At 39.0% G+C, this 22,432-nt stretch overlaps 1 protein-coding gene and 1 gene segment (V, D, J or C); one reads left to right on the top strand and one right to left on the bottom strand.

Annotated features, from left to right (window-relative positions):
- Window positions 1-14,229: 14,229 nt before the first annotated feature.
- On the top strand, window positions 14,230-16,089 carry LOC115575181 (coiled-coil domain-containing protein 106-like). The gene is made up of 5 exons (XM_030407030.1): window positions 14,230-14,293; window positions 14,710-14,919; window positions 15,065-15,187; window positions 15,575-15,691; window positions 15,779-16,089. The coding sequence occupies exons 1-5, from the start codon at window positions 14,230-14,232 to the stop codon at window positions 16,087-16,089; spliced, it is 825 nt and encodes a 274-aa protein (XP_030262890.1).
- A 3,508-nt stretch (window positions 16,090-19,597) lies between these two features.
- On the bottom strand, window positions 19,598-21,672 carry LOC115575176 (Ig heavy chain V region 5A-like). The segment is given in 3 exon segments: window positions 19,598-19,603; window positions 21,238-21,542; window positions 21,633-21,672. Coding segments are annotated over 3 exon segments (351 nt in total).
- Between the last annotated feature and the right edge of the window lie 760 nt (window positions 21,673-22,432).

Here is a 22,432-nt window from a genome sequence, read left to right as displayed (position 1 = left end):
TTTGGGATTGAAGTGTAACGTTTCAGTTTAGATAAAATAAGAATTCAATATTGAGTCACAACTCTGAACTTTAATGACTGACAGTTACTCACAAAAAAAGTGATACTAAGAGAACTGAATGTTTCCAGTGGTGGTTTTTAGAGGAAGTAGTTTTTGTATGACTCTCCTGTTATTGTATCTCACTGTGTCTCTCCTGGCACAGTAATACACAGCAGTGTCCTCAGACTGCACATTCTGTCCATTTAGAGTCACTGTGTTACTGGAAGAGTCTAAATTGACACTGAATTTGTTCTTTAGTGAATCTTTGACGCTAGTGTCATAACTCATCCACTCCAGTCCTTTCCCTGCAGGCTGTCTGATCCAAGCTGTGTAGTAGCTGCAAACAGAATAAGAGACCTGACAGGTGATGGTCAGACGTTGACCTGGCTGCACAGTCACAGAGGCTGGCTGTGTCAACCGTTCACACTTCACACCTGTTAAAAAACAAAATGTTTTGTAATAAATGATCAAGTTAAAGTGCAAAAGAAGAACTGTTGACTTTGACAAATCCAGAGAGACTCACATCCAGCTGCCAACAGCAGCAGCAGAGCTACAGAAAACATGGTTGATGTTGAAAGTGACGTGCTGTGAACTCCACTGACAGCCTGATGGGAAGTTTTTATAGCTGAGTAACAAGGAAGCTCACTTAGTTTGCATAGAATCAAACATATGAAGCATCAATGTTGGTCTGACTGGAGCCAATAGAAGAGTCTGTTGACTGTTATTATATCTGCAGAGTGAAAACATGCCTGGAAATCACCTCTGCTTTACACATGATATTTTCATGTCATTATACACTGAACTTACAGAAATGAAATAACTGTAAATGATTTTCACAACTATTCTTACTGTGATTATTACATGAACCATAGATAATGGAAAACATATTCTTTAAAATCAGCATTACAATATTAATGATGATGTGTCATGGAAACAAAAGGAGAAACCACCAAGAATGTTGCTTTCTATAAGCCATGTTTACAGTGTGTTCAGCATGTTTTCAAATCATCAAAACACTTTAAATATGATGTGAGCTGTTTTCCTGAGCAGATGTTTGAAGACATACAGAGAAACTTGGAGCCTCGAGAGGAAAACAGCTGCTCAGGAACTGAAACCTGTGAGACAAAATGCAAAAACTACATCTGAGTGTTGAGAGTCAGTCAGTTAATATTAATGAGAACACAGAGTCTCCTTTAAGTAACAGAGGAGAGACAAACTTGTCACTGACTGCCCTCTAGTGATTTTATGACAGTAACAAACATTATTTTTCACATTTATGTAGCCTAGGGAAATTAGAATAACAGAGGACACAAAATATTTGATGGGATCTTTATTTCTCTGAATAATCTTTAAAAGGGAGAGATTAATATCTTATCCCTCAAGACTCAAATGACTTCACTTATCTTGGTTCATAAGATCTCTGACTGAAATGCATTAACCTTTTGAATAAAGTGACCAAAATCCTCAGCTGACAAAAGCTGTATCTAATGCAGTAATTCAGCTTAGTGTATTAATGAGAGTACATCTGAATAAAGAATACATGAACCCTAAATTACTTAACTGAAAGTGGCTACATTTATATTAATGACTTCAATTTAGCGACTGTTACGAGCAGGGCCTAGGGGAAACCCTGGAGCAACATGAAAATGAGACTCCCCTCTTCCTGTTCCCCAAACACCACAAGCAGCGAGCATTTTAACAAAGTTTTATTAGCAAACATTTTTTTTTTCCACAATCAAACAAATGCTGGTAGTCTTGGACAGCAGAGGAGGAGAGCCCCCAGGAACTGTGCGGAGCCAGCCTTTACACTTGTGGTTCCAAGGCAGCAGCCAATCAGCTCCCTGGGGCAACCTGCACAAACACACCTGAAACCAATCACACACACATGCACACACAGGCTTTGTCCCAATTCAGGGGCAGCATCCTTCCGAGTGCGTATATTTGAAGTGCAATTACGTCACTAAACCGCGTGAAGCCTGTCCAAATTCAAAGTGTGCTCCAAATGCTCCCCACAAATGCCTCCTTCTTTTGCCTGTTTCTGGAGGACACACCGCTACTATCCTTCGTGGCTACTAATTGCCCAAGATTCATTGCGCGCCTAAAGAGAAGAAATAGATAAATAAATAATGGCAACCTCAAGTGGCGCAGAGCTCTCATTTAAATGTAAGTATTGGGTCTATACTCAGTTTTTACTCATCTGAGCGTCAAACGCCAGATATGTTAAACTTCAAGGGACCTTAAAACCTCAAAATATCAGTAAAAATACGTTGGTAATGCTCAACTTAATGCTTTTTACTTTCAACCAATAGACGTTTACGTTCATGAACAGATTTAGATCAGGCTGTGATCCGTGTAAAGTCTAGTTGGAATAAAGAGCTAAGTTTATGATTATCACATTTTTTTGCTGTATTAGAACTCTTTTGTGTGTTTCACATGTCATCGTGTTTTAGGGAGCAAACAGAGAGCTTCATCACTGTCCGAGGTCAGAACATAAGTTCACAGGGCGAAACATTCCGCTGGCTGGATGGGAGTAAGGCAATAATATATAATATATAATTATAAATAGCCGATTTGTCAGTACTGATGTCACTTTTTGTAAATCTTTGCATCCCTGTTTTAATGTGATTTTACGTTTACCTGTTATTTAGTTAATTTTAAAGTTATTTTTAAATTATTTGTTCATAATTGTTAATCTTATTGTCACACGTTGTCTATTCCATTCAGTATTTACAGCTTAAGTACAGTTTATAACAGCAAACAGCATCAAGTGCTACTTTTCAGGGACAACAAGGGATTGAATGTTTTCTTTTATTATTAAGGTCTTAACATTTACAACTATTTACAAAATTACAGCATAAATAACTATTTACAGATTATTATTAACTATTAACAAAAACAATTATTATTAAAAACAATATAAAAACAGTTACAGATGATGTACAGTAACAGGCTGAGCAGGAGTCCCTGCAGTGCTGCTGGGCTGGATGCTGTCAGTTGGACATCATCTGGATCGGTACTCAGGGTGTTTGGGGGTCCAGTCTCCTCTGTCCACCACATCCTCCATCAACTGGGTCTGCAGTTCTGACTCCATCCACGGCTGCCATGTCATTAAGAATGTTTTAAGAAAGAGGCAAGAATTATAATTTCATACTCTAATTATAATAATAATAATCATAATAAATTACAGCAAACAAAACTATCTACCAAACATTTTAAATACAATGCCTTTAAAATAATAAAATCATAAGTGGCGATCAGCAGTTTACATGTCAGCATTAACGTAATGTATTGGTATGTTAATGAGCCCAAACTGTTAGCTAGCTAATAATGATAATATTGATAACATTATGTGGGTTCAATAGCAGGTTTACCTCTCCACGGTCCCCTCAGCCGGAGATAAACCAGAGCCGCTTCTCCTCTTCCTCCACAAGCAGGAGGATTAAAAAGGAAATCAGGAATTCCTGAAGCTCAAACAGATCTGACAGTCAAACTTTACTCTTCTTGTCACTTTCGCGGACCTTACCTCACCAGAAATAGTGAGGTGCGGGTAGGGGCGGGAACATCTGGTGATGCAACCAGGAAATGCTGCGAAGGGTAGACCGTCCAATTTCACAACAGGCTGATGCTGTCTGCAGGTCTCTCTAAAGGACCCTGCCTTTGCTGGCGGTGAAGGATGGGTCCTTGATAGATGCTGCCCCTGAATTTGGACACAGCCACTCACTCAGGTAAAAGAGGGACATTAAAACAGACAAACATTTATGACCTTTAGGGTCATAACAGCAACATTATTGCCTCTTAATTTGTAGTTACGTTTTATTTCAGTGAGCCCATTGTTGTGCTGTCTTTGGGCCAAATAATCTTTATTTTCTTTTGTTTCATTTAATGTTATTATCAATATTTCTCAGGAAAAGATTAAACATTTTAATATATGAAATGTATGATATAAAATACTTCATGTTTGGCTCATTCAGCCCAGTAAAGTTGAGTTCTGCAGGTTTTTGTACAGCTGCTCAACAACTCAAGTCACTGTGGCTGTCGAGCACAATAATAAACAGCAGAATCTTCAGTCTTCAGACTGTTCATCTGCAGATACACCTGCTGTCTGCTGTTGTCTCTGGAGATGGTAAACCGGCCTTTGACTGACTCAGAGTAGTAAGTGCTGCAACCACCACTGCTGATAGTAGCAATCCACTCCAGTCCTTTTCCAGCAGCCTGTCTGATCCAAGCAGCAGCATAATGGCTGCCGCCAAACCCTGAATATGTGCAGGTCAGTCTGTGGGATTCTCCAGGTCTTTTAACTGCTGGTTCAGACTTTGACCCTCAGTACCTACAGACAGTTAAACAGCTCATTAGTTACTGTAATGCAGCCATGTTGTCTTTGTAGCAGGAGGTTTGTCAGAAAAACAATCATTGTTCTTACCTGCCCAGTTAATAGACAGGATGAGAAAAACAACCAAATAATCAGGTGTGATCATTGTAAAAGCCAATTGTCTCTGTCCAGTCTACAGTGTGTCTGTCAGTGATTCAGCCTCTGTCCTTCACTCTGCAACACATATGTAGAGATGAAGAGATCAGAGTTTTGCATCGACTCCTCCTCACAGAGAAACACAACACATCTCACACACCTCTGGACAAAACAACAATGACATCATCATATTATGTTATACATTTTAAGATTTTCATTGTGATGTTTTTAATAATGAAGTTTTGTCTTAAGTCATTTCATGATGATGTTTATTCACCTACCAGTCAGATGTATTTTTTTGTTGGTCCAACCACATACTGGATATATCATGTAAATGTTCAAATACATTCTCATCACCTGCTGTTAAACATTATAAACCATCATTGTTGTAGAAAAACACTAATTAGATGTAACACTGAGGAACAGGAAGTCACAAACCACAACATCAGCTGTATGATATGATGCATGTATGTAGGTGTGTAGTGTTTAGAGTCACTGTCATACTCTCCTTAGTGTCATCTGACTTCATATGTTCTGCTGCCACCTGTAGGTCTTTGGAAACAAATGTTCTGTGGAGTTTTTGTAAAGCTTCTCTGCTTCCTTTAACCAGTGTGTGTGTTTGGCACAGTAATACACAGCAGAGTCCTCTGGCTTTAAGTTGGACAGTCTCAGATACACCATGCTGTTGCTATCTTCTCTACTGATTTCTGCACGTCCTCGCACACTGCTGGCATAAGTGTTTCTACTGGAGGTGGAGTAGACAACCCCGATCCATTCCAGTCATTTTCCTGCAGGTTGTCTGATCCAGTGCATAGTGCAGCAGCTGAATGTGAAGCCAGATCCCCTGCAGGACAGACTGAGAGTCTCCCCAGGCTTTTTCACAACTGAACTGGAAGGAATGGACTCCATACTCTGACCTGTACAACCTGATGAGATGAAAGAAGAGAGGAGCCACAGAAGAAAGTGAGACAGTCATCTGGGAAGTTTTCTGCTATCACTGACTGACCATCAGTCCATGTTGTGTGATAAAAGATAAAACAGCAAGAAGCAGGAGAACTCACAGGGCAGAGAGAGAGCAACCAGCAGAAGAGTGAGTGTGTTCATCATCCTGAGGCTGGAGATGTGACCTCTGATGCTCCACACAAAGTACAAGAGCAGTCAGCAGGACAGAAGTACACTGCACAGACTGAAGATTTGCATCAGGACATCATGAGGAGGGAGTGGCTCATCTACACACACACTGTTAGATTCATTTCATTTCGATGTTAATTTATTTTCTTTGATTAATGATGACAAACACATCCAGAGACAGAACCACTTACCTACCTACTGTTTTATTTATTTGTGAATCTTGTGAATTTTATTCAGTCATTTGTGAAGCACGGCTCAATGATTTAATGTAAAATTCTTGCTTAGCACAGCTACAGAGAACATGGTTGATGTTAAAGCTGTTGAAGCTCTACTGTCCTCTCACTGACACAATCATCACTTCCTTTTAATTAACATTCATTTGTATATATTTTAGGTGGAAAAATGTTTTTATCATAGGAACATAAACATCTTTTTTATCCTGTGGAGAGCAATACTGAGAAGACCAAAGTGCCAAACTTTGAGAATAAAAAAGTTTGAAGTTTGAAGTTTATTTACCAGAATAAACACACTTTCCTCACTAGAATGATGTGAGCAGCCAAGAAAACACAATAGGGCCTAAACAGAGCAGACTTTCTGGCTGGCAATCTAATCTGAGGTTCTCAGTGACAGATTCAGAATGTAAGCAAGAAATAATGAGATGCAGGGTGAGAGACACCTGGGTGTCATTCCCCACCTCTTTTAAGCCTTCACAAAAGTGCATTGTTACATCATGATTGGCTGGGATGGAAATGCCCCAAACTGCTTCCACTCCTCAATCAGGAGTCAGTCCCCCACCCTGCTCACAGGGGGTTAGAATTCTCTGCAATTAGTCCAGAGGGATTCTGGAAAATCAGGCAAAAACAGGAAAGATAGCAAATCTTAAACAATAAGACTGCTACAAATAAACTGAACTAAACCTACAAACCTATTTTTCTTATATAAATATTTGAAATTTTAATCTGGACTGAGTTTTGCTGGTTATCTGACTGGAATCTGTCCAAAACAAACAAAAGGTAAATGTTGTTCATGTTTATAAATCAATGGACAAACAGCAATGACAAAAATGGGTTATACTGTAAAACCTGATGTAAAACAATACAAGAACATAAAACTCGATTCAATAAAAGATCCTTTTCATGACTTTTAGTGTGACTAAATTTAACATCTTACATTTACGTTCATCTTGAATTGAGGAAATTCAAGTTTCTCTTTGTCTCTTCTACACTGAGATCTTAGATCAACCATTTTCACCTCTTCTCCTGTCTGCCAGAAAAAAAAAATTGCCTTGACAATTCAGTGAATTGAATGAAGATTCATGTATATAAACTCCTCACACACCCCCATCTGTATTAATGTTTGCATTTAACAATGTGTGTGTGCTTGAGTCACATGGTCTCTGGGTATTTGTGCAGGTCTGTTGGTGGTTTGTATCACTGTGGGCCGACGTACACAGTAATAAACAGCTGTGTCCTCAGGCTGCAGATTCTGTCCTGTTAGAGTCACTGTTCTACACTGTAAAAACTAACATATAGAATTTACCCAATAAATCTGAGGTAACAATTTGCATCTACTTTTTTTGGGTAGATTTAATTCCATATTTTGAGTATAAAATAACTGAAATAAAAAGCTATGGAATACTAAAATAAATTGGGTTATATTTATCTAACATTTCTGTATATATTTAACAACTTCTTACTCATTAAAATTGGGTAAAATTAACTCTTGATTGCTAAGTAGGTAATACCTGATAATTACTATTCAAAGTTAATCAATATAATTTAGTTACCATTACTTGTTCAGAGAAGGTAAGATTAACTCCCCCCCAAATAAAAAGGCTTTCAGATGGTGATCATAAATGTTTTTAATCCATGAAATATTGAATTTCTCAGTTTAATAACATAAACTAAAGTAACACAAACTTAGTAAGTTGGTCTATCAAGCTTCTGGAGGACAGACGAGAGGACCTGAAGAGAGGACAGAAGAGAGGGCAAACATCAGTGAGGGTCCACATACAAAGTGACTCTGTCTGCAACAGAAAGAACAAAAATACTAAGATATTACACAAGAGAAATGATGACATGTATCTGGGAAGACAAAGATAGTACTGAGGTTGTTATGGAGGAATAATAATTTCTCCATAACAACTGACTAACTATACATTATCCCGCTTATTTCACAGCTTACAAGTTAAATACTTAATTGGAAATATAATGTTTATCAAAACACGACTTATATCGATTTATGAATTGCATCATTTAGCGATACATGTTACGATGTGTGTATTTGTGTTGTCATATCCGTCAGAGGCTCTGATCATTTGGTTTTCAGCTGCAATGTGTAAGGAGCCTCCACTCTCCCTGTAACAAGTTACAAGGCATTTATCAAACATTACCATTAGTCTGAAGCTCACATATATTGGCGGGATACAGTGATACTTATGAGTTGAGATTCATCTCACAGCTTGTACACATGTTTGTCTTTACTCTGGTCCAATACAAACCAACTTCTCTCTCAAAACTCAGCACCACTGGATAAGTGTCATGTTTCCATGACGACTGACCGGAAAAGACGTGCGCTATGTTTACATGAGTCCCGATTGTAAAAAATGAAACTCTGAGAAGCAACGCTAAACTTTAACACACACGTGAGCAGTACACAAGGTTGCAGGTAATTAGTAGGGCTGATCATTTTGTTTATAAACAGACCTGCAGAGACCGACTAGCCATGCTAACGGAGCTAACAGGTGAAAAAATACACGTTAGGCATTTCAGATGTTGGCGACATGTTGGCGTGTGAAAGAGGTAGAGTGATGCAGCACGTCGCGGAGCCCGTTTGTGTTGAGGAGGAATGCCGGGGGGTAGCCTACTAGGGCTGTCACTTTTTATTCGAATTCAAAATGTACAGTATATAAGCGCAACAGACCGTTTGGAGTAGTTTGCCTTGTGATCCAACAGAGGGCGCTCTAAATCAGCTTGACCTATTGCACGCAGTATTAACGTTAACCCTTGACCTAGTGTCCTCTGGAAATGGAGGACACTAGCGAGCGACGCCATCCTGAGCGGACAATCACGACACCAAAGCATCTAAGAAGTAGCGTATGGAAGTATTTAGGGTTCTACACCGTAGATGGAAAAGTAACTAACAAAGCTGTTTGTCAGCTTTGTACAAAGCAGCTGTCTTACTCTACAACGACAACAAATCTGCGGCTCACCTGCTAGCTTACAACCTCGTAAGCTAACGTTAGCTTACAACCTCGTAAGCTACATTCATTCGAATAAATTGCGTGTCATTTCAAATTCGTTCGAATTTGATTTTTTGAAAAAGTGACAACCCTATGGCCTACTGAGTGAGTTAGTGACTCAGTGGTGTTTCTCCAGTGATGTGTCCAGACCATATAACTGTTAGTTAGACTGTATATAAAATAGGTCCAGACGATAAAACAGCCATGGTGCCGCCAGCGACAGGTTCAAACGTTCGGTTCAAGTAATGACACGTAACACAGATGCACGCCGAATACAAGTGAAGTGGAATGTCTCATCATTTCATAAAATATAATTTGCATTCGCGCTATTATACACATCAGTAGGCTTATGCAAATAGCTTACCTTCCTTTCCGAAGTTCGATGGTAGCTGGCACTGAGAGGAAGATGTCGGTGAGGAATTCCTGTGTCCCGCTCAGTCAAACACGCCGTCTGACGCATGCGCAAGTTGGAGCACAGGACTCAAAGCTTTTGGGTATATTTTACCCTATTTTTCTATACACAGTTGTTACTGTTAATAAATGGATAGTATGTGTATAATTTACCCATTACTTTAAAGTTCCTTGGCTGACCACAATTATCAAGTAATTTTTATACGATTTACATATATTATATTGGTAACACTTTCTATGAAGACCACATCTATAGTGCATTATAAGCACATTCATAGTGAATTATAATGCGCATTATAATCAATCATAATTCATTATGACTACACACATAACACTTTATGATGCACTATATCAACAGTTATGAATAACTATAAATCTAGCTTATAATGACTTATAAATCCAAGGGTCTTATGAGTGCTCTTGACTGGTTATAATGACTGTCTGACTGATGGGGCTTATAATACATTATGACTACTTATAACCCTCTATACGCACACCTCAACAATCACCTGTTATAAGGACTCATAGGATGTTATAATACTTAATGAATAATCATTAAGTTATCAATGTATGCTTTAGGTAAAGTGAAGTTTATATGGATGCATCTATAATGCAGCATACCTCATCATAATGTTTCATTGTTGGTGTTAAGTAAAGTGTAACACATTTGCATGCATTTAAAAGAATCTATGCTGCATCATAAGTCATTATTTCAGATACCAAACTATAGAGAATTACATTAAGTGTGTCTGCTTTAGGAATATAACATTTAAGCCCGGTTTCAACCTGTAGAGGGCACTCCACATGCATATTTTGAACAAAACTGTTTGCACTAAATTGTCACAGTTTGGACCTGAATCAATCAGCAACACTACTAAATACCTAACCATAACAGTTTTCAACTGAAAACAGTGGTTTTGGAGTTTAGTTACTATTTAAGGTATGAAACACTCAAAGGGAGAAAAAGACAAAACACATTTATTCAATGTCAAGACTTTATGCAGCCACTGTAAAAGTCTCTCTATTTACATTCATGAGTGTTAAATTTCCTTATGTCATGAAAGAGCCGTCTGAGAATACCATGTCTGTGAGATCGTCCAAGCCAGTACTCCCACTCAATAACCCTTAAATGTTCTTTTAAAAGCCCTGTAGTCCGATTTCCTCTATGACGCCAAACATCGCATTTAAAGGTTTGCCAGGCTCTCTCTAAATTCTGTGTGTGACATCTGGAACCAGGATCTACAAAATGTCTCTTGTGGCAGACAGTATGATGATCATATCCTTCCTCTGACAGAGCTCTCTTGTAAGCTCTCCAGTCATCAGTCACAATGCTTGATCCTCTCTTAACATGGCGCTTTATGATAGGCAGAAGCTGGTCCGTGGAACGCCTCCTCACAATCTTGAGAATGGGTCTCCTTGTGGTATGTGACACTTCCAATATACCAAAAACCCATTTTTTATTCCGTCTCCATGCTGGTCCCATCCTCCCACGGTTATACTGCCAAACATTGTTTGGGATACACATCGAATTAATACATGCACTTTGTAATTCAATTTACATGGGTGTTCAAAAAACATGAAGTATAACTTAATTGTACACAGATGGATTATTAATGATCAAGGAATAAATCATAAGGTCTATTGTCTATTATTTGTTTTCTTATTTCAGTTTAACAGCAATAACCAACAAAAAACAGCACAAGTACAAACAACTACGGTACTGTCAATTTCAAATGGCATGATTCAATTTGTCGTTTAAAAACTGGTTCTATCACAGAAAATTACATATAAGGAGCAAATGTATCTTACCTTTCTTTTGTGTGAGAACTTGCTTTCATCAAGCATAACAAAGCAATGACGGCCGCCAACTTTCATTTTACCGTGAATGCGAACTTTGTGATTGGCTCGTCTGCAGACCTGCATATAGGAAAACACAAAGCATAATGACATCACTAGCTGCTAAATACTAACGGGAAAGTCATGGTGGGTTTCTGACATGTAAAGAATAATGTATAGCCAACCATGTTCATTTGAGCAATGAAGAATCTCTAATTATCTTGATGGGGCTTATAAGACAGTTTACCAAAGGCATTTCTCATTTTACTAAAGGAAAAATGTGGTGTGATTTACTTTTCTCAAAGACGAAGCCATCTTTGTTAAGGTTCTGCTACTCGCTGCAACACCGTCTTCGATAAGGTCAACTTGCCTCATGCGCATCCCTTGGGAAAATCTACAAAGACATGAAAACAAGAACAGATCACTAGTTCAACGGATAAAAACTGAATATAAGAATTCACACTGAATTTCTTTTTTTTTTTTTTTTTTTTTAAATTGTATGAGCCAGATGCCTATTCTAGAGAGTGGAAATGAGAGGGGAGAAACTCTGGGTTTTCACTTTTATAGCCTACCACCAACTTGATTTATAGAGCACATTTTGAAACAACAAGGCTGATCAAAGTGCTGCACAGTAATGATGCGAAGCCTGCGGCGCTAGTTTGGGCAGACAACTGAAGCTGCGCCCATCTTGATCAGCTGATCATTCACATGCAAATACGGCGGGTTATTTAAACCCCCAGCTTACCTGCTCATTCCGAGCTATGCTGCTGCTGCTACTGCCTATGGGGTTTTGCAAACCCACCCCCTCCCCAGCATCCACCTGTGGGCTCTGTCTCTATGATCCCCTAGTCTGGGGCCGTTGACTCGCTGTTTTGGTAAGCAACCAGATCCCGGGCAAGGGAGACAGGCCTTTCCATCAAAATAAAAGCACCAAGCTAATAAAATGCGGTGAAACTCTTTAATTTAGGGAATATAATTTACAAGAAAGTCCCCGAGCCATTAAGTTAACCTTTTGCTTTTATTGTATTACAAGTTAATGTCTATTTCATAAGTTTTATGTTGGTGAACACTTTTATTTTGGTGAATGTGGTGATTTCCGTCTCCCCTACAGACGGGAACCAGAATGCAGACAAAATTCGGAGTTAACAGACACCAGGCTCTTCGCCTCTCTGAAGAGCCTGGTGACGCGAGGCTAATGATCCCCCGCAGGGGTCTGCTTCATTTCCTGTAATGTCTGGCAAACCAGATTATTCAGGGAAGGAATAACTGAAACAGCCTGACGCCAAACCTGATGCAGCCATGCTCAAGGATACTTATGCTGTGCTTCAGCTTGCGATGCTTACGCTCATTAAATGATTTGTTCTCAATCCAGAGTTGTCTGACTGAAATAACATAAATGCATTAGGGTAAAAGTTAACACTTTTATGTGTTGTCACTTTCAGAAGAAAAAAAACACCTGCATGTCTTTTTTACAAGCAATATCTTTTTTTTCTACTGTGCACACATGACAGCTTTATTTAGGCTCATTGGTCCTACTTTTCCAAAGCTTCATACAATCTCTTTTTCTTTTTTTTTCATTTCAACTTAGTCCCATCAGCAACAGACAAAGCAAACCCACCTGTAAATGAATTCCAGGTGGTTCTGGAGGGATCTGCGGGACTTGTAGAACATGGATCCTTGGCGAACTGAAACACTTCTTCCTCTGTGTCGCCTGCAAATCCTGTGAAAACAAGTCATTTGATCATGTATCCATTAAAAACACAGATAGCCTAAAGATGTAGGATATTTTATATCAAAAGTAAAAAAAAAAAAAAAAAAAAAAAAACTTGAACATATTTGCTGCTCCTTGGCTATATCTAAAACAAGACAACATATTCTTACTAACACAGGCAAACCATTTCCCCTAGTCTTGAAAGTTATTTTTACTTGTTGAAAGTGGCTATGACTGAAGAGTGTGCCATTGTTTCTGTGTTCACACCGAGATCCCGCCGCCCAGCTCGTTGTGGCGAGTTTACAATGAAAGTCAATACAACTCGCGCGCCCCGCCAGCCCAACGGCGCGGTAGTCCAAACCAGGCCGCCCGCGGAAGTTGAACATTTTCAACTTTTGCGGTGAATTCACGCGGCAGACCGGAGGCAGGTAGACGAGGTAGACGCGGCGCGAGCTGGGCAGCGCGATCTGGGCAGCGCGATCTAGGTGTAAATATAGCATTAGCTTTTCTTACCAGTGGAAGCCGTCCTGTCTGGACACCTGCACAGCAGTCATCGGAGTATCACATGATTTACACATCATTTGGCGCTTCAAAATTCCCTTCTTCTGCATCCATAACACGATCTTTCTTCTATTGACAAGAGTATTTCTTGCACGCAACAGTTCGGTTAATCCTTACCTTAAATTACCCATTTTGCACCTTCCTGTAGTTAAGATGGCCGACAGGGGATTTAGTCGGCAACAATAGGAACGTCATAAAGCATGTCATATCCGGTAAGCGCCGCCGGGGAAACAAAGAAGTCGAAGAAGCGGGAGATTCTCCTCGCGCATGCGCACAATCCAGAGCATCTCACTCGAGAGTTCCTGCTTCAAGACGGTGGTGGTGTGCGTTTGCAGACACTTTGGTGTTGCTGAAAAACGTGTAAGTGTCATACTTTTTTGTTTGCCACAAACTTTACTTTGTACAATAATCCTAAAAACCCGTTTGCTATCACGAAGGAACCAAGACAATTAACTTTCGTTTTGTTTTTTCTCATAGCACGAGTTAATTGGTGAAGTCGGGCGTCCTCCCACATCACGTTTCTACTTTTCCTGCACGTGTTGAACTTCGAAAAGGGGCCTTGACTGGTTGTATAGGTAAGAGAATGAAAAAAAACAGCAGCAAGACAAATATGTATGAAGAATTTTCATATAAGTGCATCCCTCACTTTTTTGTACATTTGACTGTTGCATGTATATGCAAATTATGCAATATTTTTTCCTGAAAACAGCAGTGATTCACATGTAATGTATCTGTAATTGATATCATAATACATAAATTATTGTAACAATAATAGCATTTTCCTGAAAGTCATAACACGTGCCTTGCTTTTTATCCATCTAGCCAGCTTCAACCATGAGTCGTCGCAAGGTGAATGCCAATCCCAAGGCTAATTCATCCCCACAGGACAGCATAAAAGGTCTGGTAATATTAATTTTTTTCTGGTAGAATTGTAACATAACTGTCGACATGTAGGTCATTGATGTTGTACAATATATTGTTTCAGCATCAACATCGCAATGTACACACGCAATAGTCATATCATATGACAGTTGATATAAGACAAATTAAAACATTCTTTGTAGCTTGACACAAAAGCAGAACTTGCAGGGCAGGCAGGTGATGGACTCTTCATGCACAGCAATTACAGTGAGTGTACAGTGACGCAATGACCAAGTGCAGCCCACAATTAGTTACATCTTAGAATCTTTGAGACCTTCGTGTCAGCACACATAGACACACAATCAGGGATTCTTATATATGTCTCCTGTCATTATTCTTATTGTAAGAGAATTTCTTATTTAACGGTTACTTCATTTGAAATTATTTCAACAGCCTCACCAAATGCAGTTCAGGAGGTTGAAAAACTTCAAAAACTTCTTGAGGCAGAGAAAGAGAAGGGGCGTATTCGTGAGGAAACCATCTCCCTCCTCAAAGATGACAAGACCTACCTGCAAGGACAGGTTGGGAAAAAGGATGAGCTCATCCATCAGCTACTCTCCAAGAAGGATGATGATAATTCTACAATCATGTCTGGCAAGTCAAGTGAGTAATTATCCATTCACATTCATAAGTATTCCTTTTTCACTCTGCAATAGGTTTTCTCCAGCACACAGAAAAGTGTGTTTTCATGTTCATTACTTTCTCACAACTAGATCACTAGTCAGAAAATTTGTTTTGTTATTTGCAGATGTCAAACGCAAGCATGGGAATGATAGAAAAGCCCCTTTGAAGAAAGCCAAGCAATTAAAGAGCATTGTTAATGACGAGGAAGAGGAAGACTCCAGTTCTGTTCTTTCTGATTCATCTGAAGGTAACAAAGGCACAATTTATTACATACAGTTGAATCAAATCCCACATTTCTTCTCATTGTCTGGAAATATTTTTAATGTTAACTTCACAAATGGTAACATTGATTTTGTCTCTTTGCACACCCTGTTAATTAATACATTATACAGTATACACTATTTCTCTATATTACTATTGGCCATGTTTATCACTCTTAACCTCCTGCCTGTTTCTTTTAATTGACACATTCAGATGCATGTCATCATGATGACACTTGTTTTATCATCTGTGAGCCTGTACTGCAAAAAACAGTCTCTAGCAGCTTGTTCCATGGGTGCTATGTATTTGTTTAATATTTTGAAAGTTAACACTATCATGATCTGTTTTGATCCTCCCTTGATTTCTATTCTAGATTCATCCGTGGATAGCTACAGAATGAAGAAATCGTCAAAATCGCCAACCTCTTCATCCTCTTCCCGCCATTTAGTTAAACCGTCTAACACTGATGACCTGTCTGGAAGAAGACGAGGTAATTGCTCATTACAGTTTTGACAAGTTTACACATCTTGACAGCAAGCTTTTTAAACAAAATCTGGTTTTAATGTGCCGTTTACAGCTAGAAACACCAGGGGAATCATTGCACGCTACAAGATGGCTTTGGATGCCTTCAATCGTGGCGGTTCCATGAAAGCAGCTTTCGACTGCATCAGTGCTGATAGAAATACTGTCTCCAGGACAGCGCCAATTGCTGAACTGAGCTTAGCTGCACCTGACATCTTCCAAAACGTCGGGCCCTGGAAAGAGCGCAAGGAAAAATTGTCATCCTTCATTGACAGGTGCCGTGCTGCCATGACCCCAGAGGTCAAGGAAAAGATCGCAAAAATGAAAGAAGATGGAGGTCTGCTTCCCATCGCCACTCATATCTAAACATGTCAAGTGTTCATTTGTTAGGTTAAAGTGTTAAAGGGATAGTTCAACATTTTGGCAAATTAGCCCATTGCCATAATCGCTATAGTCACAGCAGTAGGTCAGTTACCTTTATTTGTCGGTGCAAGCTATTTTTAGAACGGCCGAGCGCAGCGGCGAGCTGCTCAGAGCTACGCTACGAAGGCTCATAGGATTTCTTGGTTTCCCTCATCAAACTCATCAAATAATTGTCTCCAATCCACGCTTTCGTGGACAAGATGTGACCTGCACATTCACCACGCTATGAGATAATAACGGAACATTTCAAGATAGAGTTGTTTTAGAGGTAAATTCATGCAAAACCGCTGATGCGCGTTGCCTTCAGGGACAGTTTTTCAGCAAGCAGTCTCTGCATTTACCTCGAAAACAAATCTGTCTGGTAACGTTCTGTTATTATCTCATGGTGTGGTGAATGTGCAGGTCACAACTAGTCCACCAGAGTGTTTTGGAGTTGTTGGATTGTGTATTTGATGAGTTTGATGAGGGAAACCAAGAAATCCCATGAGCCTCCGTAGCATAGCTCTGAGCAGCTCGCGGCTGTGCTCGGCCGTACTACAAATAGTTTGCACCGACAAATAAAGGTAACGAACCTACTGCTATGACTATAGCGACTATGGCAATGGTTCAATTTGCCAAAATGTTGAACTATCCCTTTAGGGTTAAGTTTGCACTTGATGCAGATCAGTATGTATATTATTTTATGATGAGTAAGAGATGTATTTTTATCCTTACATTAGCAGTGGCTGAAAGTTTAAAAATGTTTGCCACCATGTTAACATCTTAAAATGAATGCCACATGGTTGCACTTAAATGTTAAGGTTTATATTAAGAGATGTATTTTTATACTTACATTAGCAGTGGCTGAAAGTTTAAAATTGTTTGCCACCATGTTAACATCTTAAAATGAATGCCACATGGTTGCACTTAAATGTTAAGGTTTATATTAAGAGATGTATTTTTATACTTACATTAGCAGTGGCTGAAAGTTTAGACATGTTTGCCACCATGTTAACATCTTAAAATGAATGCCACATGGTTGCACTTGAGTGTTAAGGTTTATATTTTGAAAATAAACTTTAGAAAATTGATTTTGTCTTGTTCTTACTTTGAGTGTATCATTCATGTTTTATACCTTAATGTTATATTCCTAAAGCAGACACACTTAATGTAATTCTCTATATTTTGGTATCTGATATAATGACTTATGATGCAGCATAGATTCTTTTAAATGCATGCAAATGTGTTACACTTTACTTAACACCAACAGTGAAACATTATGATGAGGTATGCTGCATTATAGATGCATCCATATAAACTTCACTTTACCTAAAGCATACATTGATAACTTAATGATTATTCATTAAGTATTATAACATCCTATGAGTCCTTATAACAGGTGATTGTTGAGGTGTGCGTATAGAGGGTTATAAGTAGTCATAATGTATTATAAGCCCCATCAGTCAGACAGTCATTATAACCAGTCAAGAGCACTCATAAGACCCTTGGATTTATAAGTCATTATAAGCTAGATTTATAGTTATTCATAACTGTTGATATAGTGCATCATAAAGTGTTATGTGTGTAGTCATAATGAATTATGATTGATTATAATGTGCATTATAATTCACTATGAATGTGCTCATAATGCACTATAGATGTGGTCTTCATAGAAAGTGTTACCATTATATTTACCTCTCTCCAAAATCACTTCTTTCAGTGTAGCAGAAGTGTCTCTGCTGTAGCTGAATTTGTTCTTCAGAGCATTATTTTGACGAAGGCCACTTGTTCCCCACTGATGAGAAATCCAGTCCATTGGTTTTCCTTCACACTGTCTGATCCAACCTGTTGCATAGCTGTCATCAGTCAAACAATAACCAGAGACCAGGGGCCGTATTTATCAAGCTTCTTAGAATTACTCCTAAGAACCCTGCTAAGAGCTGACTTATGAGTAAAAAAATTCTTCGCTGAAAGCTGCACTTAAAAGTTAGTTATCAAGCGTCTTACTCACACTTTCAGCGAAGTGTAGGACTGAATCTTAAGTGTCACTCTCAGAGCTGAATTACGACATTACTATGTGCCGTAAACGGAATTTTAGGTGACGTCACTTCTGTGTCCATAGAAATGACCAATCACGGAAGGGAATCCCTTGTCTAAGAATAAAGAAATATTTTAGAAATATTTAAGTGGACAATGGGAGTGTATATTTTGACAATAATCTACAAAATAATACAAAACATATTGGCAATTAATCAAAAATACATGTTTCCTTTTCTTTCGTTAATTAATTAGGCAACTAACTTGAAACTGGTGTGGGTGGCTCTATATATACTAGCCTACTGCAACCACATACAGAAATCAACATGGAATCAAAAAGAAAACGCAATTGGCGAGAGGAGGAGATACTGTTCTTAGTGGAGCTAGTTGAGGAAAGGAAGCTCATCATTAAAGGCAAGTTCAGCCCAACGCTTACCAGCCACGATAAAAAACAGGCATGGGAAGACATAGGGAATCAACTATACACTTCTCAAGCCTTCAGCCATCTGTCACCAGCTGACTGCGAGAAAAAGTGGTATAACGTTCTCTCGAAAAGCAGACCTGAAATCGCAGCTTTCAAGGCTGCTCCATGCGCACTGGTATGTAGTGCTTCTTTTTCATTTGCTTGCATGCCACCCTATTCGCTCATATCTAATTAATTCATTTTTATATTCTTATGCAGGTGGAGGACCACCTGGCAAAGACTTGAGCGCAGTTGCAGAAGTTGTGCAGCGCATACTTGGAGAAGATAACCCCAGCATCTCCGTGTTGGACGGCGGCCAGGATCCAGCTGCGATGAAGCTCGAGTTGCTTTCAAAAGGGTGAGTTCACAAATTATTCCTGTTACAACTCTAGGGATATTGCTCTGCTCCTAGGTGTGTTTTGATGAGAGAGATACGTGCGTAATTGTTGTTGGATAATTGCCAGGCCACTGTTCAGTAAATGTCTAAAATGTGTGTTTGTTCAAATTTTAACCATAACAACAATAGAAGCATTTCTGATATTTCAGCCATATTCTTTATGTTTCAGTTTGGATCGAGATGCATTAAGAGAGTCTCCTGTGTCCCCGGGCATCTCTGACGCGCACTCTCCCTGTGCTTTGACGCGGTGCAGCCAGGCGCAAGCACTTCGTGTGAGGCAACGGGCATCAATCTCGCCTCAGTGCCATCCCCTGCTGGCAACTCCTAACCACTTAGGACACCTCTGGAGGTCTCTTAAATATCTGGGAGAGTAGTAGTGATTCTTAGACTTAAGAAAGTTGATAAATAGCTTTTATTCTTAAGTTTGAGAGTAGGACTAAATTTCACAAATTCTCAGGACTTAAGTGTAAAATGGCACTCTAAGACGCTTGATAAATACGGCCCCTGACAGGTGATGGTCAAAGACTGTCCAGGCTGCACAACCTTTGAGTCTGGCTGGATGAGATCAATACTGTTCACACCTGTGGAAACACAAATCAGCATTATCTCCATCATCCATCTGACTATTCAGTGTTTCTAATGTGTTTAGTGTGTTACAGAGCTACAGAGAACATGGTTGGTATTGAAGGTGATCTGATGGGAGCTTCTCTTCTTCTGCTGCAGCTGACAGCATGATATTAAGTCTTTATAGCAGACTGTGAGGAAGTTCACTTTGCATAAATAAGGACAGGCTATAAAAGAAGATGTGACTATCCCGTCACTATTTATCAAGACTCTGATTTGTGTCACCATCTACATTATTCAGGGAATGAAGATGACATTTTATATACATATGAGAACAACACTGATCTTCTGGCTCTCAGCAAGAAAGGACATTTTTGAAAAATGTTACCAAGCAGATTTTGTGATTGTGTTTATGTGGGTGTTTTTGATTTTTGTCTGAGCCTACAAGTCAAACAGTTCTGGGATAGAGATTCTTTTATTTAGTAATTCAAGATGGGTGCTGCTCCATAATTCTTCTTTGACACTCATGTTTACCTGAGAGATTTTTATTCACACATGCCCTCATTTATTTTTTCAATGCACTATTTCTTTGATGGGGCGGCTGTAGCTCAGCAGGTAGAGCCGGTCAGCTAGTGATCGGAAGGTCGCTGGTTCAAATCCCAGCTCCCCCAGGCTGAGTAGAGCTGCGTGTCAACCCCAACTTGCTCCTGAGGGTCCTGCATTGAGCTGGCAAGTTGTCCATGGTGTACTCTGCCTTTGCCCAGAGACAGCTGGGATTGGCTCCAGCAACAAACCTCGTGACCCCTTAAAAAAGGGATACATTGGTTACATGACATGACTGTTTGGACCTCAGTCAGTTGTTAATATAATTATGTAAATCTGTGACTCTTTCACTTAATTGTGTTAAGATATTTTGCTTTTCTCTATAAACTGATCTTGTGGGAGTATGTAGAAGCCCGAAACAGAACACTCAAATGTGTAATAACTGAATGACACAAAGTCCTTCACAGTTTTATATATGGTAAAAGAATGTGATTATTAGTGGAAACAATTTATGAACATTCATGTTTTTGACACAGAAAGAAAGACAAACCCATTTAGACATCAAGAGCTTCAATAAATCTGAAACAAAAAAGGTAAATGTTGTTCATCTTTATGAATAAGTGAACAAACAGCAATGACAGAAATGGGTGCAACTGTAACATCTGATGTAAAACAATACAACTGAGATAAAACTTGATTCAGTAAAAGATACGGCTGCATTTACTCACCTTTTTCATCATGAAATTAGTTCATCCTATATGCATTAAAGACTTAGGAGAGAGAGAGAATGCTCCCTAAACATGACTTTTACTTTCCTAACATGCAGAATATATTTTCAAAGTTGTAAAATGTTTTAATTTCAGATGTTTCTTGGAAGATCTTGGACAACCAAACAAGATTCTTTTCATGACTTTTTGTGTGACAAATTTGCAATTCGATTTTAAATTTTATATTTCAGTTTAGATAAAATAAGAATTCAATACTGAGACACAACTCTGAACTTTCATGATTGACAGTTACTCACAAAAATGTGAGACAAGTGGATGTTTCCAGTGGTGGTAAATAGAGGAAGTAGTTTTTGTATGACTTTCCTATTATTGTCTCTCACTGTGGCTCTTCTGGCACAGTAATACACAGCAGTGTCTTCAGACTGCACATTCTGTCCATTTAGAGTCACTGTGTTACTGGAAGAGACTGAGCTGATACTGAACTTGTTCTTTAGTGAATCTTTGTAGTATGTTGTTGATCCAGTAGCTGCTATCCCAATCCACTCCAGTCCTTTCCCTGCAGGCTGTCTGATCCAAGCTGTGTAGTAGCCACTAACAGAATAAGAGACCTGACAGGTGATGGTCAGACGTTGACCTGGCTGCACAGTCACAGAGGCTGGCTGTGTCAACTGTTCACACTTCACACCTGTTAAAAAAACAAAACGTTTTGTAACAAATGATCAAGTTAAACTGCAAAAGAAGAACTGTTGACTTTGACAAATCCAGAGAGACTCACATCCAGCTGCCAACAGCAGCAGCAGAGCTACAGAAAACATAGTCGATGTTGAAATTGACGTGCTGTGAACTCCACTGACAGTCTGATGGGAAGTTTTTATAGCTGAGTAACAAGGAAGCTCACTGAGTTTGCATAGAATCAAACATATGAAGCATCAATGTTGGTCTGACTGGAGCCAATAGAAGAGTCTGTTGACTGTTATTATATCTGCAGAGTGAAAACATGCCTGGAAATCACCTCTGCTTTACACATGATATTGTAACTTTTTGAAAATGTCCCTGTTTTTACAGAAATTAAACAACTATAAATGATTATCACAACTATTTTACTGTGAATATTACATGAACCATAGATAATGGAAAACATATTGTTTCAAATCAGCATCACAATATTAATGATGATGTGTCATGGAAACAAAAGGAGAAACCACCAAGAATGTTGCTCTCTATAAGCCATGTTTACAGTGTGTTCAGCATGTTTTCAAATCATTAAAACACTTTAAATATGATGTGAGCTGTTTTCCTGAGAGAATGTATTTACTGTCAGCACCTCCTACATCACATTTAAGATTAACTTCAAATGTAAGAACAGGTTGTTGTTATTGCAGCATTTGATCACTTAGTGTTCTTCCTGTATTTGCAGCAAAGTGACAGCAGACAGCATCATGTAAACAGTATGAAAACTTCTGTCTGATGCTGCTGGTTGGCATGAAAGATGTTTAATCATTTCAGTGTCAGCAGATGTTTGAAGACATACAGAGAAACTTGGAGCATCGAGAGGAAAACAGCTGCTCAGGAACT

The sequence above is a fragment of the Sparus aurata genome, chromosome 23 (assembly GCF_900880675.1).
Source record: "Sparus aurata chromosome 23, fSpaAur1.1, whole genome shotgun sequence".
In the NCBI taxonomy this organism is placed as follows: Eukaryota; Metazoa; Chordata; class Actinopteri; order Spariformes; family Sparidae; genus Sparus; species Sparus aurata.
Note: the sequence above shows the minus strand (reverse complement) of the source record. Positions and strands in the feature narration are given on the sequence as shown.

What these genes read in the sequence shown, in the direction of transcription:
- LOC115575181 (XM_030407030.1), top strand. Translation starts at nt 14,230, where the DNA reads ATGAGTCGTCGCAAGGTGAATGCCAATCCCAAGGCTAATTCATCCCCA. An exon ending in CCCACAGGACAGCATAAAAG is followed by an intron (nt 14,294 to 14,709) that starts GTCTGGTAATAT and finishes TTATTTCAACAG; the next exon opens with CCTCACCAAATGCAGTTCAG. An exon ending in AATCATGTCTGGCAAGTCAA is followed by an intron (nt 14,920 to 15,064) that starts GTGAGTAATTAT and finishes TGTTATTTGCAG; the next exon opens with ATGTCAAACGCAAGCATGGG.